The sequence below is a fragment of the Nothoprocta perdicaria genome, unplaced genomic scaffold (genome assembly GCF_003342845.1).
Source record: "Nothoprocta perdicaria isolate Ctin4 unplaced genomic scaffold, notPer1 scaffold_41, whole genome shotgun sequence".
Classification (NCBI taxonomy): domain Eukaryota; kingdom Metazoa; phylum Chordata; class Aves; order Tinamiformes; family Tinamidae; genus Nothoprocta; species Nothoprocta perdicaria.
Window position 1 is genome coordinate 3,280,255 of NW_020455655.1, and position 26,516 is coordinate 3,306,770.

Sequence of the window (26,516 nt, forward strand, 5' to 3'; positions counted from 1 at the left end):
CAAATTTAAACTGTGAAACATTGTCAATAAATTAGTACAGTGGAAAGAATTTAGACTGATATTTAAAAGGCAAAGCAATAGATTTTAACAATATATCTTTCAAGAAATCTGTCTTCTCTATTATACATTTTTAAATCTGAAATCGGCAGTAGATCTGCGTTAATTGCCAATCTGTAGATTCACAGTATSAAATCTAACCTTTCATTTGCACATATTTGTGCAAATGTCTGACTTGTGTGTCTTGCAGCTGAGCTGAACACCATTGCTCCTATCATCTCCAATTTCTTCCTGGCTTCATATGCTCTGATTAATTTCTCCTGTTTTCATGCATCATATGCAAAATCTCCAGGTAAGTCTGTATTTCCAGTGATTTAAGTTTGACTTTACAACCTGATCTCAGCAAAGTTTTTTTCTGTCTGTCAAAGAAAGCTGCAATACCTGTAAAATAACTAAGCAATGTGATCTAAGGTCTGCTGCTCCCATTGAATATAATGGCACATTTTATTCTTGCCCCAAAGATAAAACTAATAGCTGCAGTCACTGTATTCATTCTACACAACTGTAGAACATGAAAAAAAGACTTCAGAAGATGACACTGGAGCAGGAAAGCTCCCCCCTAAGATGTCTTCTTCCCACTATCACCCAACATAGGTGSTTAAAAAATGTAGCTATCGCTGGCCATATAAAGTAAGAAGGTGTGGGGTGGTGGGGCCATTATGCCCCTCATCCCCACTATGCACTGAAATTTGCAGGAAGTTAATAAGAGGAATAACTGTGCTCAAAGCGACACTCCCCATCAACAACACAGAATCAGCAGAGCTCTGTGCAGGCCTCACCACAGCAGAACTATCCCCCTCATCATCACAAATGAAGGGTTGAACCCAAACACCTGAAGTAAATCAACTGAGCAACACCCTTTGGACCAACAGGAAAGGCAATTTCCTACTGCTGTGAATCAATTATTCAACCCAGGCAGTGAGGAACACATTTTTGATTTCCAATACGAAGAACCTTGCAGTGGTTGCATAAATGCCTACATCAACTCTTCTCTTATAGATCTGCATGGTGCCAGTTGTTCAGAGGGCAGAAAAGATGAGCACTTGTGCTAATTACCTGCACAGCTGAATAAATGCCTATCTGCTCTGCACTGCCTCAGAGCTGCATAAAAATTACCTCTGCAGGCCTCATGTGTGTGCATCAGGCACAACACTACTGCTGCTTAACATTTCAGACAAAACCATCCATTTTTCCCCTTTCTCATTTCCTTCAGCTAATTTCTGCCAGTTGAGTGATAGATTATCATAACTGCAAGACAGCAAAGTTCTTCACAGCAGGACCTTCCCATTCTCTCAATATAAAAATAATCCCAGAGAGCTTTGGTCAGCCTCCCCCTGTATCTTCAGTGGGTTTCCCTCTCAGAAGAGCCTGTTCTGAAGAACACCTGGCAGAGACCTACAAACCATGGAGACTTGCTGCTTGCTTCATCRTTTTAATTGCTAGCAGGGGAAGGATTCAGTACTACAGCTGAAGAGCAGCAGGAATAATATCTTTTTACGTCAATTGCAAATGTTTTATTTTTATTTTTTCTGCAATGAGGCCAAGCAAAGTTTAAAAGACAGCTGCACTTTAGGATATAATCTCCTCTCAGGAAGTGCTTAGCTCCTGCTAACAAGTTCTACACATATGCCTCCAAAGGACATAATAGCCTATTATGTGAAGCTGAAAGAAAACTTAGTTTCAGTTCTGAACTAGCGAGTTCCGATTTGGCAAAAATACATATAAACAGGTTGGCTATTCAAAGCCAAAGCAATAGGAAAAGGACGACAGGGAAAGGTCTGTAAGATCCAGCACTCAATGTGTACAAATCTGCATCAGCCATTGCGTGCAAGTGTCTGTTGACACCCACAGTGCCTTAGAGTTTGTACATACACCTCCCACCGCTGCTGACAGCGCCTGCAGCAAATTGCACATGGGCCTGGATGTGTGAAATCAGCAGATCACCACTTGCTCAACTGATTTTCTGCTCCTCCAACTTTCTCCTTTGTCATTTAAACAGGTTGGAGACCTGCATTCAGATACTATAACATGTGGATGTCACTTTTTGGAGCCCTGTTGTGCTGTGGTGTCATGTTTGTCATCAACTGGTGGGCAGCTCTCATCACTTATGCCATTGAGCTCTTCTTATATATCTATGTAACATATAAGAAACCAGGTAAGGTTAGAAGATGCTATTACTTTGTGTTTGTGATATACAGCCACTGTGGACTTTATAGGTTTTCCTAAAGCTGTATCTTAAAGAATGTCCTAAATATGTTACTTAAAGAATGAGACATTCCTCTACTCTGCAATGACCTTCTCTAAAGGTGAAGCCTAGAGAATCACAGAATCCCATTAAATCCCACTTTACATATCAATTAAGGCAATAGGCTGGTGTATTGTTACCTCTTCAGCATGCGCTTCAAGGAGAGTCTGCAACTTCATTTATACCTGTTAGCACACCAATTTATTCCCACAGATTAATTTGGACCTTTAATTGGGTACCACTTCTAACTTCTTTCCATATACACATAAAACCTTACGTGACTTTCGGCATGCTCTTAGTTGGCTCATTCGAATGTTCACTCAGAATGGCAACCTGCTGCCTACTGTACAAGATTTATTTGTATGTTTGTATTTGCACTATACAAACCAAACATATTCTGTTATTATGAAGCATGAGGAATGAAACATCTGCTTCTATCAAGCATGAGAGAATATACTGTGCTTTGGCTCATACGTAACTTGATTGCTGACCTTTGTAATAGATCATAGGGAAAAGCCTGTGATTTAACAGGTCTATTTTATCTTTATTGTATGCAGAAGTAAACTGGGGCTCTTCTGCACAGGCTCTTTACTATATTAATGCCTTAGACAGTGCACTGGCATTAACTACGGTGGAAGACCACGTGAAAAACTTCAGGTAAGATATCCAGCAAACAACAAGATGGCTTTTTCAGAATAAATGTAATATCTAATTATATGTAACCTTTTTTTTCCTTCTAACAGACCCCAGTGCATAGTATTAACAGGAGCTCCCATGACCAGGCCCGCTCTGCTGGATATCACACATACTTTCACAAAGAACAACGGCCTCTGCATCTGCTGTGAAGTGTATATGGTAAGGCCAACTCCTCTAAACCTCAATCCGCAGCCCCAGTGGGTGCTGCAGATTTCCATCATATTTTCCACTCTCACCTGGCACACTATGTGCCCGCTTGTGCTGACCAGCTCCTGTGCAGACCATGAAAGAGATTTGCATTAAGAATGAATTTTGTTATAAGGTTTGACAAGAAAGCCACCACCTGATTCACAGCCTGCTGGTAGGCGCCTCATTGAGATGCATTTCAGAGTTCACAGTAGATGGAGCGACAAATGATAAAAATTTGAAAAAAGAAAGCATTACAAAGGAAGATTTTTTTTAAAATGGTCACATTGAGGCTGAATAAAATGAGGGAGGCAGAGTATTTTCAAGAGTACAGCATGAGGCACCATGCCTACACCCAGGCACCATGTTGAAGAACAGCCTACAACATATGCCCTAACAAACAAGCAATCCCACTTAGACATAAACGTAACACCCAATGTGTTCTGTCTCAAAGGCTGACAGGCTACAAGCTATGCATAAAGTTTTGGGACACAGTGCCAGAAACAGTACCTTCCTTTTCCCARAGCAGACAAAGAAACTTTCTGGGAAAGTGGTGAAGTGTAGTTCAGAGATGAGAAATAAAAGCTGCAACTGAACATAAAGATGGTTTAAAATTTGTATGTCTCTAAGACTTTAGTTCAATGTTGCCTCAAGCAGCCCAAGTTACCAGAAGAGCAATTTTGCTCTCGCTCCCTGCCTTCACATAAAAATATTTCTTGCAAGGCTACTTTCCATCCAGTCTGCAAATTCACTAGACTCATTGCACAACTGCACAAACATTAACTTGACTACAAAAGGATGAGTAGGGATGCGTACAAAAGGATGGCTGGACAGGCCAAGTTGCACAGTGCAAGCCAGCCGTGAAACTGTATCCTTGGAGACTCTCCTTGGGGGGAAGAGAAGTGCTAGRCTCTTTCTGGTTTTTTAAAACAGGATATAGCTACAAAGGAACTTCAACATTATTGTTCAGCCCATTCAACATATTGTTCAGCCCCAGCCAAGTCTYCACACTATTCTTCCAACTATCAGGATCAAACTATTCTTAACTTAAACCATTAAAACCAAGCAAGCACCAGTGAATTTACCATCACCCCAGAATGCAGCTTGATCTGCTGCATCGTAAAGAAAGATCATGCAGCCTCTCGCATCCGTATTTCCTGTATCCTCACACAAACAGCTGTAAAGACCTAAGAAACATATGTAAGGGACAATGTCTGAGCTAGCATCAATCCAGCATACTTTTGATCAGATCAAAAATCACTGTTGTCTTTCTCCATCATAATTAAAATGTTCAAATAAAAACATGACATGCAAAATCTACCAGATTATTTCGTATCTTTTCTCTCAATGCCTTTTTTTTTTTTTTTTAAATAATATATATATGGAACTAACTGGAAATGTTATCGACGGCTTTTTTTTTCCTCCCCCATAAGAAAATGCTAATTCACTGAAAGTAAATATACTGTGGTTATTTCTTTGCCTATATAAATACATAGTGCATTCTATTTTCTTCCAGGAAGCCAAAAGAATTTCAGTAAGGTTGAAAGGTTCTGAGAAGGATGTTTTCATTTTATATGGAAAAACATCTTTTAGAAATGGATTTTAAATTAAGTGATCCCTCCTATATATTTCATTTTGGAGAGAATTTCTTTCGATTTGTTGTTTTACAGTGTTCTTGAAAAGGAAATAAATTCTAGACTTCCAGTATTGGCTATAGAAAAAAAATYAAGTCTCCCTCAGCAATTTTTTAACCAGTTCCTTAGCTTAGCAGAAGCTACTATATATTGACTTCAGAAGAGAAAGTTTTTAAGTTTTGAAATACAATCTCCTGAGCACAAGTCTACCAAGTTTTCCTGATTTTATACTGTATGAAGTGTTTACTGAATCTTCTAGTTATCTGTTCCTTTGGAGCCAAAGCAACCGCTTGCACTTGCCAGCATCTTCAAAAACACGAGGTAAAGAAAGAAAAAAAAAAGGAAAAAGCAAAAAGTAAAAAGAAAAAAGGAGAACACAAACAAAGGAATGACTTCTGCATGAAATGAAATCACGCAGCAAACTAAACCACTTGCTTATAACAAACCAGACTGTTACCACTAGCACAGCCAGGCACATGGAAACTTACTTGTTGGACTCCAAGTGCTGCCGAGCCAACTGSCTCCTTTTGGAACATCCAGTTTCTGATATTGTTGGAGAAGCTCCCAGGGATTTACACTTCTGTCTTCCAATCTTCCCTGGAAAGTGAAGACTACCAGTCCAGCCCAGTAACACTCTAGAAACAGAGTCCGAGACCTCCCAAGCCACTCTCTGAGATTCACTTTGGTTGCAGAAGATGTGAACTTCAAATTCTGCTTCATAAAAGACAACGTAAAAGGAAATAAAGCAGGCTTAGCAAGCTTCAACTTCAGAAACTTAAGAGCATGGACCTTTGATATCAATTAAATTCCAGATGCCTGCTTCCCAATTTTATCTCAATCTTTCTAAAGGGTGAATTGAAGCCTCCATGTCTTCTTACTAATAGCTTTTCATCAACATGTCCAGCACATACATTCCAGCGCATTCCAGCTGCCTGGAAAGAAATTCAGAGCAACACTGCTTTCAGTGAATTTGATGTGTTAAACATGTGTCTAAACTGCTTTTTATCCCAATGTGGTCATTTACTGCTTTGTCACAGAAGCACCTATATCTGCTGAATGCCAGTTTTCAAAATGTGAATAGGCATGAGCATGAGCCTGTAGTTATAGTAACTAGTGATGTCTCCAGAAACAGACCTTTTGGGGGAGGTCTCATTCCATCTCATGCCCTCCTATAAAAATCAGTGCATCATCTGCCCTGGGCTTTCCACATACAGATTTAGAATCTTAATTTTGTCTAATTAAGTTGTCAGATGACCAATGAAAAGACTTGGTGACAAAAAAAAATGTGCCTTTAAATATACCGAAACAACTTTTTTTTTTTTTCTTTACTTATTATTATTAGATAGTAGCTTAAGCCTTACTTACATAGTCAAGTCAGGGAGGGAGTTTATTTATTCACTCTGAGGTGCTTCATCATAGCTTAGATATTTTTCTAAGGTGTTACAATCCAGAGTAGTCCTTCTTGCTGTCAGAATCACTATATTTAAGTAGCATTAACAGCCTCAGCCCTCTTGAACAGAATATGAATTATGTTAGCAGCATGGTTCTTTTCAAAGGGTTGAATCTCTATGGACTCTTTTTGGGAACGTACTTTTCTAACTCTCTCCCTTCACTCCCACACCAGCCAAGGTAACTCCTTCAAAATCACTGTGTGATGTATAATACAAAGATTTCTTAATAATATTTTACTGTATCATGCAGGGACCGCGCAAGCTATGTGTTAAGGAGATGAACAGTGGCATGGCAAAAAAGCAGGCCTGGCTGACAAAGAACAAAAGAAAAGCCTTTTATGCAGCAGTGGCAGCTGACAGCTTCAGAGATGGAGTCAAAAGTCTCCTTCAAGTAAGCTTTTTGTTTATAGAACACACAGAAGAGTGTTACATCAAAGAATCCCTCTATGTAAAGCATTACTGTTTACCTGCTAAGAAGTCCTACTTGTAAATGGAAAATGTCAGAGAGAGGGGCATCCTGTGGGTACATACATTTATACTGTAGATTGTTTCATAAGCTGATCTGGTTCTGGACTTTAGGATTATCARACAAGGCAGACTGCTTCTCATCTAAATGAATAAGAGCCTATTATTGAAGACAGGGATCTATAGGACAACACATGAAAGTCTGTGCAGCCAATACTGGTATGCTTCAAATTAAACCTAGTGCTTGATATTAAATAATTGAGAATAATTTTGCATTAATTGAAAATTGAAAAAATATGAAGCCCATATTTTTGCAGACAGAAGGCCATTTAAATAAAAAACATCATCAGAATTTTTCTATTAATATCACGATACAGTAGATCATTTCCAGCAGTCCATTTAAGATGGCCTTAATAGTCACACAGAGATACTGTTTCCATATTTCACATTTACCTCTCACACATATTTGAATACTTAAACATGCCAAAACAAAGTATAGAGAAATGTCCCACTCTTGGCACAATATTCACTGTTGAAAAGACATTAGTGCAAACTAAGATATTAGATGGGTAACAGTCACCTACCAGTAGCATACCAGRGCTCCTAGAATGATTGCTAAATGAACAGTCCAGTTTAGCAAAACAAAATATTAAAAARATCCCTTTGTTTCATTAAAGCCTGACAAGGCTACTTCACCCTAGGCTCACATACTRCCTCAGTGGGAGCTCCTTCTCATGTTTTTGAAAACTATTATACTCCAATGATCTCTTCTTTTCCATTACTGCCTTAAMATTATCAGTGGACCACAAAGAGCTGCCTCTCAGCAGATGAGAGGATAATCATCACTATAATGCACTAAAAACATTTCTATTCTTTTGCTGAACAGCTATTCATTTCAATATATAACATGTGGATGCACACGGTACATTTCCCTATCAGGAAAAAACCCCATACATTTTATATATGTGTGTGTGTGTGTATATATATATGTATATGTATATATATATATATATATATAAAGATCCAAAAGTTCTTATCCATTTCCTTTTGCTAGTAGTAAAAATTTGCAAATTGTGTAACAACTTGACAAGCTATGTACTTCTGAGTTTCCTCCTCATGATTCCTAAGACACTGAAGATTAATCTTTCTATGAAAATTAGGTTTATTGAATTCAGATCTGATAACCCTTACCTTTTAGTTAAGGTTCTAGTTTCCACATTCCATTCTGGATCTAACACCTTAACAAGCTCTTTATATTTTCTAAGTGTTATAAGCTGTAATTTATCTTTAAAGTATGCTCAGATAGTTTTAGATAATATTTTGGAAARAATACAACAATCAGAACAACAATCAGTTCTAAAGTAAAGGCAAAAAGTTATTCCTAAAAGGGTATCCATTCCACATTCTCTACTTTTATTTTTAAGAGACTTCAGACACAGCTAATCTATTGAGTATACTAAATCTGATAAGAACTTTATGTTATWATATTAGTATAAGCATACAAACAACAGTGAATTCTCTCGATTTCAAGTTATTGAGCCATTTTAATGAGAGCCTGTCATAAGTAATACAAATGAATGCTAATTTAGCAAAACTACATTTCTTTCCTCTAAAAATCATTTATAGTTGGGATGATTTAGAGCTAATCTTTCCACTTTCTGCTTGGGTATGGGCATGAAGGACATTCATGAAACGCAATCTCATTGCAAGTGTCTCCAGAACATTACTTCAGTTATCTTTTGCCATTATTTCTCATTTACAGTAAAAGCATGTGTGTGAACCTTATCAAGCAGTGTTTTAATATTGTTAGGCCTCAGGCTTGGGGAGAATGAAACCAAATACCTTGGTGATYGGATTTAAGAAGGACTGGAGAAATGCTACAGCTGTGCAAGTTGAGAACTATGTGGGCGTTATACAGTAAGTCACAGTTCAGCATGATTCTTTTCACTCCCCTTAGACTTGATGATAGCATTTCCATGCACAATATGATATACAGAAACTAAATAAGAAAATATCTAGAGATATAGATTCACAAGGGTTAGCTCTATAGCAGAAGTTTCTACACATTAAAAAAGCCTCCTTGGCTTCACACACCTAGCAAGATGTGCTCAGCAAACATCTGGCACTGTCAGAGCTCTCAAGTGACTTGAAATGCTACATAAAGGAGGTACTCTGCTGTCAGCAGTGCCTTCGCAGAACTGTATTTTCTCATTCTTTGCAGGCAGAAGCACAGAGAAAAACAACCCTAATGTACATACTTAGGGAATATGAGCACATCATGGAATTCTTCTTTTAAGTGAATGGGATAGAGCAAGAATCTTTCTTAAGATGTCGTGGGTGCCTAAGGCTCAGCAGCTCTGTGGGTTGGGATTTAGCTAGAAAAGAGTCTCTTAAAAACAGGTTTCTCGGATTCTTGTTGAAAATCTGCCTGCAAAGCCACAGCGTGTTAAAGAAGAACAAATTCATACCAACTTTTTATCTTCTCAGAGAAGGTAGAATGGCAACCTGTTTCTTAAAACACTGCCACAAAAAKGAAGATCCGTTTCACTGATAGTCTATTTGTTCCCTATGCAAAAAGGCACCTCTTCCTCTACAGTAAAACAAAGTTGGTATAACTTTGCTTAATCCTCCTATAATTTTACCAGGAGCAGCCCCATACATGGCAATACCACCCGCCAGTAAGCACTAACACTTTTGCCATCTTCTCAATTCATCTTTTAGTGATTAATCTTCTCCTTTTCAGTGATACATTTGATTTTGAGCTTGGCATGATTATCGTCAGAATTAGCCAAGGATTTGATATATCGCAAGTCCTCCAGGTTCAAGGTATGTAGCAGCTCACTAATGGAATTGTATTTAATACACATACTGGTTGCATGCTTATCCATCTGTTTTTCTATCCATGTTTGCAAATGCACCCTGTCTTCTTCAGAGATTCTGGGATCAAAGAAATTAAATTAAATGTAAAGCGTTGAGAAGCTAGAAGTCAATATGCAATCTCTTTTTTTCTTGAAGAAGTAATGAAATGGATATACAAAATTTCAGATACCAGCTAAAATATCTGAAAGAGATAAAACGGAAAATGGCTAAAAAAGACTACTCTCCTCTCAGGAAGAAGATTCCAAATGATCTCTTGGAAATATATTGTGGTATCTGGCATAGTTCCTAGGCCAAAGGGAAGACTAAATCTTCTACCATACCACAACAGTGCACATCATGACACCAGGGACATGTGCTCTCGTTGATGAAAAGGGAAAGGCATTCAGGTGACTGCACCTGAACAATGGGCTTCTGAAACCTACATACAACCATTGCCTTTGTTTTTTCTTTCCCTCGTGAGGACACAGGTGTCCCAGGGACCCTGGGAAGGGAATGACTCCACATAATAATTGTTCTGATGGGAGTTTTAAGTTCTTCAGTAGGATAATTTTCCTACTTTCCTTTAAGTTTGAGCACTTGATGAGAGAGATCAACCTAAGCCTGGAGATTACATCTTAGGTCCCATGTCCCCCGTTTYTAAAGAGACTTCTTTATATATTATAAATGAATAGCATGAAATCTATAGACAAGGAGCATAAGCAGTAATAACAAAGAAGAACGGTGACTCTTTGCTGCCGCCTGCTGTAAATTTGCCTCCTGGTTCATCCAGGAGGCACCGGCTGCTCTCAGGTCTGTCAGGGAGAACACCTAGAAAGAACCTAAGTGCCTTGTGCAACTAATTGAAACCAAAATTAACTTCTCATTAAAGATGGATGATAAGACGGAGTAACCCCCCCGCCAAACAAATCACTTTTAGGATTAAAAGACTTCAGAAACTCCTTTAAAATAAGGGTCACTGAATATTTACCTGGCAAGCTCCCCGATTGCTTGATTTGCATGGAGAACTATAGTGCAATACCATATGGATTTAAGAAAAAATTCAAACTGATGCCTGCCTTTTTTACCCCCTGGTGTTACCGCAAGGAGAAATGCCTCCTTCTTTGCATGCTATATAAAGTCAGAATCTCTCTGACACATGGAAGGGTCATTGTACTGCTGAAGAGAGAAACTGGAATTTTGGTTTTGAAAAGCTATTTAGTGGCTCATCTCTAACTATCAGAAGAACCTGTTTGTCAATCTGGATTCCAAGATACAATATTAGTTTAGTGCCAACAGGACTAAWGGAGAGCAAATGAGTGGGGTTTTTTTGGGGGTGTTTTTGTTTGTTTTTAAACACAATTTCCTAAATGAATTTACCTCACTCTTAGTCCATGTCTCAAATAAAATATTCCTTTCCAATAAAGGTTTCAGCGGTATTAATTACACTAATTAATTGCAAAGTTTGATCTATTCCTTAATAACATATGGTCCCTTTTTTTCCTCAGGAAAAAGCTAACATTGCCGAGATTTGCTCATTTGTGTTGGTGAATTTGCAGAACTGTTTAGCTAAATCTTATGTCTTTGTAGCAAATACTGAAAAAAAATTAAAAAGCACTAAAATAATTCTGCATAGAMACTGATCATATATTCAGTGTCCTTATGTATTTGAGAATTACAAAGTCCAGAAAGCAAGAAACAACAGTCAAGAAAATAATGTCCTTGGCTCATAAATTAAAGGTCTGGTACACTGCCAATGGATGTCAAAGAGCAGATGTCACAGACTTCAAAGGTAGCAGCAGGTGCCCTAAGGAAAGAGCTTAATAGATCAGCTTCTTGGTTTAGGAAAGTAGATTTCCTGAAGTGTTTTCATACACTTGGGAAAAAAAAAAAGTAAAATCTGATATAACTATAAAATACAGTAATTCTTCCCCATCTGATCTAAGAAAAGGGAAGTCCCATAGCAGCTGGACCAGCACTTTAGAACATGCCATTGCTGCTTTTTATCTAGCAGTTTTTAACAAAAAAGCATTTAGAAGTTTTTCTCCCAGCAGTTTTACATTGCGTACTAAGTGCCACAACAGCAATTACAACATCATCATTATTTCAATAACTGACTGAGTTTAAAATAGCAAGTGATGTGTCACCAGCTCCCTTCTTTTCTTCCCAACATACAGAAGAATTAGAGAAGCTGGAGCAAGAAAGATTGGCACTAGAAGCTGCCATTAAAGATAATGAATTTGAAGAAGGAAAACCTGGTTTCTGTGGATTCTTGAGAAAAGCGACCAAGTTGAGCATCTCAAAGCAAGAAACAAAAAAGGGTAAGTGCCAAAATAAGAACTCTTTCCCCAACACTTTGATTCATCATACTTTCACCGATACACAAACTGGCTTCTGACTCTGAGCCAAAGTCCCAGAGCTACACAAAAGCCTCTGGAACAGGAGCTAACCCTGTGCATCCCTGCCTTAGCTGACCAGGAATTTGTAATGCAGCATAGAGCGAGTGTCCTCTGCTGGTAGAAGATTCTGCTGTGTATGACAGAATTATTTCCTCTCATTTGTTAGCTGAGATTCGCAATCCTGCTCTTATTCTGAAATCTGTTTGTCAAAAATAGCATGTGGTTATTTACATTAGATGGACACAGAAAAAGTCTTTTATTCATATATAGGGCATTTCCAYTTTTATATGCAGGCTTTCTCCCTCATCTCCTTTAAAATAATGTATCAGGACRTATACATCCTGAGGATACAATGAGGATACAATGCTCAGGGAACAATCAATCTCACTTTATTTAACATTCATACAAACAAACAAAATCCAGACGCTTGAAATTAAGTAAAAGTAGTAACACAGCTCTAGGTTCTAAGCATGATTYCATTAAAAAGAGTAAAAGTACTAAATACATATACAGCTTGCTGTAAAATAATTAGCATATAACCTAAAGATACTAAACATACAGGTGATGGAATAAAAATTACACATTCATATAGTGAAGTGACATAGAAGTATACATGGAGTTAAAGGTTGCTAGGCTATAATGATGATGACCCACCTGAAGCCAYGTTTGTATGCAGACAAATACTTCCAGAATTTTCACCTGCAGAGTCTATTACATCTAGCTGTGCATACAATTCCCACAGGTATCAAGAAGATCTACAGACTGGAAACATAAATGTTATTCTTTACTTGGGAGACTTCAGTTCATTTTTGCAGGTTTCAGTAGAATATATTTTTATAACAAATACCAGAAAAAAAAGTGCATTCCTGCTTCAACTACCCTTTCGACTTAGTTCAGAAAGGCATAAAGGAAATACATATTGCACATTTCAGCTCCATATATGAGACAGATGATATTAATAAATATTCCTGACATTTATTCCTGTAATGGAATAAATATCCATTTTGCTTACACATTCATCCTCCCCAGAGCTGCAGTATCGTCCAGCAGAGATGCTAGGACTGCAGAGAAGAGCCAGTAACTGTTTTCAAACCATCTTGCTTGCACTCTAGGAATACTGGAAAAYTGAACAAAGCATTTTCAGAACCTAGCAGATCAGAGCAAAACCTCTAGAGAAGCCTGTCTGCTACACTTTAAACACTGCTCTGACACTGTCTCTTTGAAATCATTGAAAGAAAAGCAGTAATAAAGCCACAGGCTTCAAAAGATGGAATGGAAGATGATACTGTTAGCACATTGGCAAGAATGTACATTTTAAAGCCAGTCAAGCAAATAGCAAGAAGCAAAGCACATTTTCAGTTAGCACAAAGACCCTCCCAAGCACAGGGCAGCTGCCACATCTGCTTATGTTTTCTGTCTTCTACTTTAACCGCACTTGTGTTCTCTCTGTACCTCATCAGCTTTCCCTGCCACAAGGCACATTTTAGGGACTTTTGTATTCTTTACAAGCCTATCTGTTGTAAAATATAAACATAAATTGACATTTACTTCTTAAAGAAAAAAAAATTCTATCAGATGCTTACGGTTGGGTTTCTTTTGTTTCAGTGAATTCTAAATTCATTACTAAGATCCAGAGAATGGATATGACGTAACTCTTCCATATATAATACAATTAATGACACAGTATTACATAAGCTCACGAGCTTTGGTTCCTGTTGAAATTGAGTATACTGGTGTATTACAGGTCCACTGTATCTGTACAGGAAGTTTTGCAGATTCAGTGCATAAAAAAAAAGGCAGAAACAAGTCAGGCCCTGCACCTTCAATATCTTGTTTAAAATTATACCTAARATAGAGGCCTTAAAGCAAATATTTACATACCTGCTGAATTTTAAACATATCAGCTAATCTGGCTCCTGTAAATAAATTTAACCACATATAGAACTGTTTACAGATTTAAGGTTTTAATTAATTCAATACAATTAAAAATGGTGAATATCACACAAACCTGCCAGGTTATGGAAATTCTCYATTTTTTTTAATGTGATATAGGTAAACTCATAAACATATTGTTTCCTCCTAAGTAAGAGGCAAATATAGTAAGAGTAAACAACATTTCATTAGTCTTTACTCCATTATTTGTTATCTGGGAATGTAATCCTCCTCACATCCCCAAAATGTGGGAACAGGGAATTGGGGAGAATTTTCTTGATGCTTTATGCTCCCCCTGTTTCCCTGTTGCTTCACTTTTAGTGACTCCTCATATTTTTCTTTTTCCTCCTTGCAGAGAGCACCATTAACACAACACAGTCAATGCATGTGGGTGAATTCAACCAGAAGCTGCTAGAAGCCAGTACTCAATTTAAAAAGAAGCAAGGAAAAGGTACAATTGATGTTTGGTGGCTGTTTGATGATGGAGGTAAGGAACTCATTTAAAGACTTCTGTGCTATTAAATGCAAAAAATGTACTTAGCAATTTGCATAAAACCATTGGCATTCAGATTATGTAGTTATCTATATACATGACAAATATTTGAAGATAAAATTAATACTCTATGTTGCACATGTGAAGGATGGAGTTTTCTTGTTTTGTTATTACCAAGCATTGCACTTATTTAATCTCCCTGTAATGTTGTATTTTTTTTTCAGGTCTAACAATCCTAATTCCTTACATTCTAACTATCAGGAAGAAGTGGAAAAGTTGCAAATTAAGGATCTTTACTGGAGGAAAAGTCAATAGGATTGAAGAAGAAAAACTGGTGTAAATATAATTATTTTCACTTACTGTTTAAAGAGTTTGAATTGAAGTTGAATATAAGGCATGCATAGCAGAATGCTGGGAATTCTCTGCACAATTAGCTTGTACTGTGAACAGCATTAAAAAAACATACTTCGTAAAAGTGCTGAACTCATAGCATGGCCTTCAAGGATCAGTGTAAATGGTTATTAGCATAGGAAGTTCATATTCAACAAATTTTCTCATTAATAGCTCATATTCCCTTCTCTGAGAAGAAGGCTCTGTAGTCTTTAATGAAAATACCATTAGTTTTATGGGATTTACACAAGACTGCCCAGTTAACAGAAAATAAAACTGCACATGAAGCTTCAGATGCACATACCATTAGACAGAAAACCCATATAAATGTGATTAACACTGATAAACTTTAAATAATTTAAGACCAAGTTGTTTTTTACTTACCTTTCCTGAAGTCTTTATTTCTTAATCATTATTTGACTTTAAAAAAAAAAAAAAGAAGTGCTACTAAAAGCTCATTATCATCATCAATATATATATATGTAGGAACTTTTCTTCCAAAACCCTGTGGAAACGCAGGCAGCTTTGTATGGCACTCAGGAACCGCTTAACTATGCAATAAGTCAAAAACAACATATCTAATTAAACTTCAGTGGAAAATACTCAAGAAGGGTGCAAAGACGGGAATTAGAATTTAGCCCATACCAAGAGGATTACAATATAACGCTTCACAGTTTTCCTCAGGGAAGCTCTTGTGAACTTGTGCTTTCACATAAAACAGAGTTGATGCACACTGTTGTGCATCAGACTTCAGGATTTATAAAAAAATGCATTCTAATTAATTTTCAGGTCATAAACAAAAATGATTTTCTATTATAGTTTGCTCCTAGGAAGTTTCTGATCTTTCCAAATTACAGAGTTTACATACCAAAAAAAAMCACAAATTCCAACCATACTTCAAACAAATGCAGAACTGACCTAACCGTCTGCAATCTGAGCACAAAACTCTAAAGCATTCCTTCTGACCACTGGTTAAGAGTAAAGCTTGGAAAAATTATATATACAGGTTCACACATAAAACTGAACTAATATAAATTCGTACATGAAAAGAAAAATGTTGCATATTACCCCTGGACTTTCTGGATCTAATTTTCTCCAATGCACACACTATCAGTGTACATAATCTGTGCATAACATTTATGTAACCACAGAAACCTTCATTAAGTGTTGGGAAGTTCTGTCCCATAGTATTTTCATACATTTAACACATTCCTTCATATTTCAAGCCTTAGCAAATATTTGATCAAAGTACTTTTGATCAAATAAACACCATGCCCTCTGTCAATTTTTTTTTTTTTTTTTTTGTGGTTTCACTGATCCTCCGTTAAATGACTTATACTGCAGCAATCTGGTGGTGTAATTGGAAAGTGAAAAATTAACTAAAGCATTTGAAGTAATTTGTCATATAGTTAATGACAGAATTGCATTTGATATCTTAACTCATTTATAAGTGCTCTTTGATTCAAGGCACACCAACAGATAGTGATGAAATGATATCTGTTGTTTTCAGGATGGCTTCACTCCTAAGTAAATTCAGGATAAAATTTGCTGACATTAATATTGTTTGTGATATCAATATGAAGCCCAGCAAGGAGAGGTAAGAAACATTACCAAAATTTATCATCTAGCAGCAGCYCTTTATCAGCAGCTTATGTTAATCATTAAAAAAAAAAGACAGAAAAAAGATAACAATACAGTAATTTCATTGCAATTATTTTTCAAGAATTTAAGCAGGGATTTTTTTTAGGCACAGTTCAAAGGGTCTGAACAATTGGTAGTCTTTCCTTTGTATTGGAATGATAAGATTTAATTTTCATATAAAGACTAATTAGACACCACAGTTAGGAGTCATAAATTTTATGGACATCATTATATGATGGCTTTTAATATCAATTTAGGTAGCAATAGCCTTCATTTCACCATACTGTTCAGCTACTGTTCTTTCACAGACCTGCTAACTCAGCCAACTTGCTCTTCTGGGTTTTATCGCACCAGACATTTAGAAACTTAACATTTTTCAGGCCCAACACATGCCCACTTCTCCATGAGAGCAATATTTGAGCACTCTCCTACCACTCAAATCTAATGAAAGCTCAAATGCATATTTTTAAAAGTTAACTTATTTATAGAAAAAATGCTCCTAGTGAGGAACTAATATAGTACTCCATCTCCAAGCACATAATAYACTTTCAGATCCATGCCACTATTAAACATTTTGCTTTTCACAGCATATTGAAGTCTGACCTTCACAGTTTCCTCCTTGCTTTTAGGATTTGTATTTTGAAGTTATTCCTTTAAGTAATATCTTCCACACACATGGCGCAAAAGGCTCTTGTTTCAAAATCTACTGTAAAGTAGCCCTGTGTGGCAGGCAAATGTACCTTCTCTCTTTTGCTAACMTGAGTGAGAAACATGCCCTCATCTCTGGATTTCTGTTTCTGTGCAATGTAGGCACTTCCTATTATTCAAAATCTCCAAGATTACYTGGTTTCAAAAACACAGAAATAGACCATTTCTGCTTTATTTACAGAAAAGTATGTAGCACTTGGATCTGGGAGCAGCTGAATCCTCATGCAATTCACAGAGAGCAATAGCTCTTATTCTTAAAGACCTGCTGGACATGTTCTTGCTTTGCTATAKGCTTCTGTATCATCCTCTACCCCATCTCATTCAATAGCTGCAGGTACCACAGTCAAAAGGCTTCTTCAGCACAGCAGTGCAACCACTGGCTACTCTTTAGTCCCACTGGTGCTCTGTTCCTCCCTTGTAACTCTGTAAGGCCAGCAATAGATTCACTGGCACTTCTATAATGTGTTGGAGATTTTTCACTAGGAGATACAATTTAACACAAATGTTATTATATATACCTGCAAATAGCTGAAGCCCACATTTTTATTAATCTGCTTTTGATTCCTCAGTTAATATTTTCAGTTATACAAAGAATTGCACAAAATATGATTCATTCCTTTTTTCTTCCCTAGTACTAAGCAAGTATTTCACAATGCAAACAGCTGAAAGAAACGCGCAGGCATTAAAAATCAGAACAGAGTTTGCATTTGGCATTAACATAAAAAGCAAGCACATTTGCCACATCAGCACTGTCAGAACAAGTGAATATTGTGACCAGACACTTGCCAGACCACTCTGTTTTCTCCCAGATGGCATATATTTATTTCACTAAGCAGATTATTGCTATCTTACATATGGAAACAGGCACTGAAAATGCAGGAAGCTGGCAACTTTGCAACAGCAATGCAAAAGGCTGCATATCTYTATTTTTAACCCTGCTCCTGACTTGCTGGCCACACAGCAAAGTCTGACCAGTACCCCAGGCTCCAGCTTCCCTTTCCAGACACCTATCAATACAAAGAGCTAAAGCAAACTTCCCACAACTGTAATCRGCCAAATGCTGCCTCTACCCTCATGTCACCTCAACATAGTAAAGTGGCACAGACACAACCTAGGGCACAATACAGCTCAGAACAGAGAAAGATTTTGCATGTTTTTCAGTTACAGTTCTGTACTCAACAGGGCCTGCCATACACAGAATCTCTCTGAAATACTAAGTTTATATCCTGGAGTAAGATCTCCTTTGTAATTCCCGTTTCAGCTGGAAATTCTTTGAAGAGATGATTGAACCATATCGCCTCCATGAAAGCTGCAAAGATATAACAACTGCTGAGAAATTAAAGCGAGAGACTCCATGGAAAATTACAGATGCAGAGCTGGAAGCATTCAAGGAGAAGGTAATGCCTTGCCTACCTTTTCACACTCATTCCTTTTCTTACGATGTAGACTATATGTTTGAAGCAATTAGTAAGGAACTGTGGAATACCRGATACAGATTTAGACACAGGTGACACGTATGAACATACCTGATATTCAGAAATGAACATATCTGTTATTCAGAAACAGGATTTTTATTGTAAATACTCCATAGGTGTAGTATGACTGCATTATTCAGCACTGTGTATGACCTCACTCTATATGCATTTTTGTGTCATTTTCCAGCGATGAGAAAAAGCTCACCCCACATTCAGAGACAGATAAACATAGCTCTATAAGAAGCTACAGATCACTGCACTGAGCTTGCTCTATTCTGCTTTATTAAATTGCTTCACTGTTTTAGAACTTGAAACCTTTAAAAGGGAGGCTTGGACTTATCCATCCATGCACCTCTGAACAWTTTTTTATGCAATAATAAACATATGCTAGGAAAACACTAAAGGATTGCTAAATGGAATGAAATAATGGAGAATTTTAGCTGCAACAGCAAGTTCAAGAGCTTGGATCTATATTTCAAGATAAAAAACAAATTTTGGTATCTAAAAGTGCAACTACAGTTCCAATATTCACTACTTTGGGAAATTTAGAGATGAATCCAGACCCTATGATYGCCTCTCTGAATTTATCCAAAGCAGGGATTTAACAGATTCTTACTCTGAAGGCAGAGCTAAGTCTGAACCTGCCTACAGTGTAAAAACTCAACCTGCAGTTTGGAGGCACTCTGAGGTTGATGTTGCCTGATCCACAGGATGAATTAGAGCYCAGGTTTCTCTTTAGTTTTCTTGCAATCTGCCTTTTCAGTGGAACAGTGAAGGCCTTATCAGGCCAGTCCCCATGCAATACTGAGAACCATTCCCACAGTGCTGCCCTGAAGACACAAGTCCTGCAAGTCACAGAGAATTAATCTAGAGACTTTTATGGTTTTAATTACGGTTATGGTTCTAATTTATGGTTTCTGTTGGATTAACCCAAGTACAGTGACTGTGTAGTTATGTCTACTTTAGTAGTTATCTCTACTTTATGGTGCTGGTAACTGCCTCGGTACAGTAAGGATTGAGTCAAAGCTCTGAAGTGCCAGAGGTTACAGCCTRCCATATTAACATAAGCTGATATTAATGGTGATTTGAGATAACACCATGCCACAAACTCCAGCAGCCATGAAACAGACTGACAACTCACTACATCAAGCTTTCTACAGATTTAATAGCCAACAGAAAGGTAGGGTGCACAGCTGAAGGCACCCAACTCAAATCACTTTTTAACATAAATCATCAAAATCTGAGAACAAGATTACTTATAACATCCCAGCATAAAATAACATGAAAACATACAACCRGATATACACACTCATGTACAAAAGTAGCAAGGATATAAAAGGAAATAAATACATCTTTAGCTTGGTCTAGTCCACATCCACAATTGAAGAAGCAGGGGGAAGAAAAACAMACAAACAAACAACAAACTCCAATAAATACGACCAATAAGCACAACAAAATTAACACAATAAAAAAAAAAAAAAAAATCAAAACCCCCTCCAATAAACCACCCATCCCAAAAATATCCCACCATTTTATTATTTTATTTTATTACATGCCCAGAAAGGTGCATCCCTCCTCAGTACTAAGTCATTCTAGGAACTTGGCAGACTCCACTAGAACACATTTARAAGTCAAGAGAAATTAAGTGGCACCATCAGAAGGGTGATGTTATAGGGTGAGTCTCATGAGATAACTCAAAAAATTACGAGGATTCATACTTATATAACACAGGGTTAAAATTTAGCAAGATCTTCTGTAAAGAAAGAAAACGCCTTAAAAGTCTGACTGGGAAAATGACAGCTTTTTTCCTTCTCTAGTAAATGTACACAATCTGGCACACAGCTATAACCCATGCTGCAAACTGCATGCTACTCTGTCCTGCTCTTTTGTTCTCTGTGACTCGTGTTACATTTTTAAAGTTTGGAGTGGCTGAGCAGGACTGTAAGTAATCTTGACTGAATCTCAAAGTAACTGACATTTATACAAATCATAACAGCCCATATAAGCAGATTATATATAAAGCAGCTAATTCATTTACTTTGTAATACATGGAGACCTCCTTGACTTTTCATTAAGAGAAGAATTTCTGCTGGGTGGCAAGGTGGCTATTTACATACTGCAGTACAGCCCTAGTGGCACAGCAGCTGGACACCACCAAATTAGATAAATGTATTAACTGCCATCAACAGATAGCACAAGAATTAGCAAGCAGCTCCCAAGCCACTATACTCCACAGACAATAAACACTGGAAAAATAAGTCTGACCCAGGCCTGGCCCTGTGCCAATACCTCCATTCCCAGGAAATCTTACACAGCTGTCAACAACTCTGGTCCTCAGGTAACAACAACACTGAATAAGCCACAGGCTCTAGACAGCCTCGTGTTTTGCTGTCTCTATCACTTCGGTCCACAGAGTGTTCCTGGCTTCCAGGGGTGCCAGAACAGCCGCAGAAAGGCTTGTGGATACAGGGTAGGCTAAGTAGGACTGACTGCTGATCTAACTGCTCTTTTTGGTTTCGGTTTAAAAACAGAGTTACCGACAAGTCCGTTTGAACGAACTCTTACAAGAACACTCCAGGGCTGCTAACCTGATTGTCCTGTAAGTTACAAAATTTTGATTTTAGCTCAGAGAAATCATCTCTTGCATGTAGAGATTTCTGGAAAGACCAGCAGAAAGCCTTGTTTTCAGAGAGCAAAAATAACCTTGTCCTTGAGAGAAAAAAATAACCTAATTTAAGCATCTTTTGAGGAGGTAAATCTGCACTGATGGTTCTCTGGACTGTACTGAATATGAATCTTACCTAATAGTTCTTCATAGCTTAAAGCAAAGTTCTACACATGAAAATGTGTTGAAAACATTTACACATCCAGCTCTAAATTTTGTATTATGCCTGCTTACTCACCTGCCAAACYCCCACATTTTCCTTTCATTTCATGTAACTATTAAAAAAAAAAAATCAAAGTTAGAGAAAGGATTCTTTTTGTTTACACATCATTGAGTGTTTAGCCAAATGAACTTGAATATGTAAAACTGAATGAGGATAATGCAACCACATAAAGAAAAAATCAGTCACCAAGAAACAAAACAAAAACTCATGAAATCATTTTCAGAATCAATTTTTTGATAGAGCCGTATTTCTCATATCCAACCTGAATAAATCAGTATTTGTGCTGCTCAGATAAACCTCTCCAATTCTATTACCTCAGTCTACAAAGATCAGATTATCACGTAATGTTTACAGCAAACTGAAGCAGCGTGTAAAACTCTCATCTTGCAGTAATTATATATGAAGAAACGAGCTCACGGACTGCCTAATTTTGCATGTGCTATATTTTTCTTCTCTGTTTTTTACTGTTTTATCCATGAGGTTTATGGTCCTGAACCTAAAAATGCTTCTTTACCTATTTAAGGTTACTATCACAAGGGCTCTACGGATTACAGTGCATTAATCATGTTAATGGCATTAGCCAGGTGACCAAGACTTTGCAAGGTTAAGGCCTAATGGTACCTTTGTATTTTACCAGATTAATAGTCATGTAGCCTAATCAAAAATATTTAGTCTGGTACACAAACAGTTGATGTTTTCTACTTAATATTTAGTGAAACATATATTATAAGGGGTACCACTCTGTTTATAATAGTAATTTTATTTCTCTTTCTCTTGGAACAGGAGTCTTCCAGTGGCAAGAAAAGCAGTAGTGTCTGACCACCTATATATGGCTTGGCTAGAAATTCTCTCAAAGAACCTCCCTCCAGTCTTAATGGTTAGGGGCAACCACAAAAATGTACTGACTTTCTATTCTTAGTGAGATTTATGAACGTAGAGTATCCCAGGCCTGATTTCAACACATGCGTTTTAATGACAATGYTTTAAGGACACACGTATCCAAAACAGATCCAGAATTTGATCTAGTAACAGATTTTTCAAAAATCCAAGGCAGAACACAATGGGGAGTTACACAAGAAAGTGTGATTGGCCTCTACTTGCCCCTCATACACCAGTACAGGCAAAAGAAGAAAAACCAGGTATCCTGTGTCTCACAAGCCTGACAGTACTTTAGAAGTCACAAACAAGAAACCACACACATTTTATATGATCTAAAAAATGCACTACATTTTATGCAATCTAAAAATCCTTTCAACATTTAGCTTAGAAAGCAAAAAACAACAGCCACAATACAAAAAGCATGAAATCTCTAAGTATTTCATTCATCCTGCCTTGCCAGATTTCTTACTAGACGTAGAAGAGGATTAAGATACATTTTACCCATTTGAGAGAAAAACACCTGCATGGTATCTATCCATTCAAAACCTTAGATGTAATACAAGCAGAATACTTGCAGTGCTGTTTAATTATAGCAATGCCAAATCACCATCTATGCTAAAAGCATACGCTTTTATCAAAATTATATTCCTAATTTATGTTTATTCAAATGCTTACTAATCTGACAAACAGAAAAGTTCTGTATAATAAAAATAAAGATTCTATGAGAGAAGAGTTAATAATGAATTTTCAATCTCTAGTACAGAGTGGAATTAAATGTATGATTGTAATAATTAAACTCAGTAAGTAAATTTCAAGGAAAAAAATCAGTGAAATACTAATATTCTGACAATTTTTGCTACAAATGTTGTACATTGATATAACCTGAAATTATAAATTGAGGTTTTATATATATACATGTGTTAAAAATAGTGATTCATATAAGTGATTACAAAATATAATAAACTTGATGTTTAGTCAGGTTGCATGCCTTTTTTTTTCTAATTTATACAGATTATTTCCCATTTCTCTTAGACTAATATTTGTAATACACCAATTTGAAATAAAGGAAATCCACTAAGATGTGCAATTTTTCTATTCTGTATCCTGCAATGTTATAGTACTGTATTATTTCAGCTACCAATAAAAGCAACATATCTTTTTAATGGAGAACATTTATCGCATGTGTGTTATTTAAGTGAGAGATCATTAAGGGTTATAATTAGTTTAATCACTGAAGCTCTGCAAGTAATCAGAGAAACTAACTAAAAATTAAGCTCTAGTAAAGGCAAGTGACCCCAAATCTAACGAAATATTGAAAGCATATCTCACATTACTTTGCTTAAATTATGAGAATTACTCTTCTCCAAAACAACACAGAATATTTTATACTCTTGTTTTTCCAAGTTCAACAGCAGCAATTCAGCAGAACATGGTAATACAGCCCAATAACCTAATGTTTTTTCCATCTATTTAAAGGAATATAATAAAATATGGGTATTTATTATAATATTCTTCTTTCATTCTTCATTTACAACAAGGTTGAAGGATGAGTAACTGCAAGATACAGACACATGGGTTTCCTAGATATACTAGGACTCCCGCACTGCTTCAAAAACAGGAAACCTCTATTCTAACAGTGTTGTGAGCTGTGTACAGTCCATGCTGCTAAATCCTCCTGTCTCTATGGAACTTCCATCTTGCTTGAGACTCCAAACAAGAACACAGTGCAAGTGCTACCCAGTCAGTGGAACAAGAGAGTCTTTCAGGGAGGCTCTAACCAGGCCATCTGTAGGTGCCTCTCATCACAATACATGGAAGGAACTGGGACTATTATCAATTTTCACTCAACTCCTGAATTATGCACCTAAAGTTATAAATGAACATACAGCAGTGAGGATGTTTTTCCTAAACATGCTCAAATTCTATTGTTCTCAGCCTACRAGTATGATTGTCTCAAAATTACTTTAGGGACCCACACCAACCTGAAAAGAGAAAATGTAAAATACTAACTATCATTGGCATTTTAAATGCTATTTACACTTTTCTCTCGCAAGCACATCATAGGCATTGCTGCAATGAATCCTCATGAAAGGCACATTTCTAAATGATGAGTTACTGTAATTTATATGGGATCTATATTTGGAGTTTACAACCAGCAGCACAAGCTCTAAACACATTAATGCCTAACATCTGAAAGCAAAACAGTATTTCCATAAATTCAAAAGTAATTTGAACACAGCAGATTCCCTTAGAGCTTCTATAAATCATAGTAAGGAACAGGAGATAAAACGTGTGCACAACTAATTTGGAGAGCATGCCAATTATGAACTCTCAATTTTTAACTTCAGCTGCAAAATTTCATTAGTCCACCTATCTCCTCTTCCACTGTGCAACAGACACTTCTCCTTTTACATACATTATGCATAAACAACTGCTGAATTTTAATCACTGTGTTAGTAACTGAATTCTAATTACAAGTTTGACATCTTCAGAAAAAGCACAGCTCTAAAACTGTCTAGCACCTTTTGAGCATATGTCACTACCGACTCTGCAGGTTATAACTGAGAATTGACTGCATCAGCCACAACAAAAATAAGCATAGATAAGGGGACCAAGGGTCATTAAAGTGAGAAAATACTGCTGTTACGAAGCAGACACAAAAGCAGGGACAAAGAAGATTTTCTTCAAAACTCTAGCCATCTCACATTTTGCATAGCTAAGCTTGTGCTTAAGAGCCTGTTAAAACGATCCATTAGTGCACCAGTGAATCTTGCCTTACCTTCATAAGTGTAGAGGTGCTTGCAAAAGCATTTTGGTACAGTTCAGGGAATCTATTTACCCAAACTTTTTCTTTGACCAGAGGCCAGTCATTCTTCCCGATTACCAACCCTAAGGCACACTGCTTAGCGGTGGTATTGGCTCAAAACCAGCACTCTTCCAGCGTGCCATTTGCCAGCTTTCCAACAGAGCACAGATTGACTCAAGGAGCAACCCAACAGCCTGAAGATCTACCTAACCCAAAAGGCATCACATTCAAGATAAAGCAGCTACAACGGCTCGAGCGTCCCTGCAAAGAATTTGCCACTATCAGACTCCATGCCCAGAKAGCTTCTCCACTATTTTACTGTGCCAACTTATATTACCATTTTGAAAAACTTCTGGCTAGGCAAAACAAGAAAGCTGTCCTTCATTTTAAGGAAACCTCAGCACTTCTCTCTTTTTCTAGTCTGCTTCATGTGGTATGGTAGTCGATGAAGTAATTAGCACTGAATTGCAGATATGGGGAAAAGAGCTGCACATTCTTACCTATTATTGGCTCCACAGTTAAGAGCATTAATCCACAGCTATACCACCACTCAACTTTCATCAGAGAAGACGAAGCTTAATTCCCAAATGACAAAATATAGCATTAAGGTTGTTTTGGAACCAAGTAAAAAGCAGTGGCAAAATTCTCCAGCCCCCATGTAGCTGAATGGTAAAACACAAGATCAAATATAAAGACTTATTGCAAAGAAACACCCCTAGAGCAGCCTTTTAAATTACCAGATTAAGCTGAAACACTGTGAGACAGACAGCTGTTCCAAGTGAGACTGTGAGAGGAAAAGAAAAAAAGGGGGGAGTGGGTATTTATAATATAAATAGTACATACTATAGAAAGCTTCCAATGAATGTTTATTGGCCATCCAAAATTTAAAGTTCAAAGAAAACTCCATTTTCCACCCAGCTTATTAATTGTCCACATTCTTTATTAATTGTCCACTAGCTTTCATTCTTTTGCTCTCTTGATCTTGYGTGTGTGTGCTTGTTTTGGTATTTTTTACCTGGTATATGCAGTAGAAGCTGGTTTTTGTTGGGTGAAGAATGAATTTGTAATAGGGCTCAAGCCATTTAGAAGAGTAGTCCTTTTCGACAGCACAGAGTAGGATATAGTTGTAATCTTTTTAAGATCTGTGTAAAAAGAGCATAATTTATAATTAGATATTAATAAACTAAAAAAGATAGTTTTCTGCATAAAAATGTAATTAGGCATTAATATAACTAAAAAATCAAATCAACTTGGGTTTGTAGCTAGCTCTTAACAAATTCGTAAAATACACTTAAAAAAAAAAAAAAAAAAAAAA

General features: G+C 37.0%; 1 protein-coding gene across 2 annotated transcripts in view; it reads left to right on the forward strand.

The window, feature by feature from the left end:
• SLC12A1 (solute carrier family 12 member 1) overlaps nucleotides 1–22,435 on the forward strand; it is a 43,851-nt gene extending 21,416 nt beyond the window's left edge. For both annotated transcript variants that reach the window (XM_026045753.1, XM_026045754.1), the window contains exons 13-26: nucleotides 248–349; nucleotides 2,057–2,212; nucleotides 2,860–2,959; nucleotides 3,046–3,157; nucleotides 6,520–6,660; nucleotides 8,545–8,651; nucleotides 9,478–9,560; nucleotides 11,768–11,911; nucleotides 14,277–14,408; nucleotides 14,639–14,750; nucleotides 16,315–16,401; nucleotides 18,415–18,550; nucleotides 21,160–21,227; nucleotides 22,300–22,435. In XM_026045753.1, coding sequence (XP_025901538.1) covers nucleotides 248–349; nucleotides 2,057–2,212; nucleotides 2,860–2,959; nucleotides 3,046–3,157; nucleotides 6,520–6,660; nucleotides 8,545–8,651; nucleotides 9,478–9,560; nucleotides 11,768–11,911; nucleotides 14,277–14,408; nucleotides 14,639–14,750; nucleotides 16,315–16,401; nucleotides 18,415–18,550; nucleotides 21,160–21,227; nucleotides 22,300–22,435 — 1,616 coding nt within the window. The remainder of the gene's footprint in view (nucleotides 1–247; nucleotides 350–2,056; nucleotides 2,213–2,859; nucleotides 2,960–3,045; nucleotides 3,158–6,519; nucleotides 6,661–8,544; nucleotides 8,652–9,477; nucleotides 9,561–11,767; nucleotides 11,912–14,276; nucleotides 14,409–14,638; nucleotides 14,751–16,314; nucleotides 16,402–18,414; nucleotides 18,551–21,159; nucleotides 21,228–22,299) is intronic.
• The last annotated feature ends 4,081 nt before the right edge of the window (nucleotides 22,436–26,516 follow it).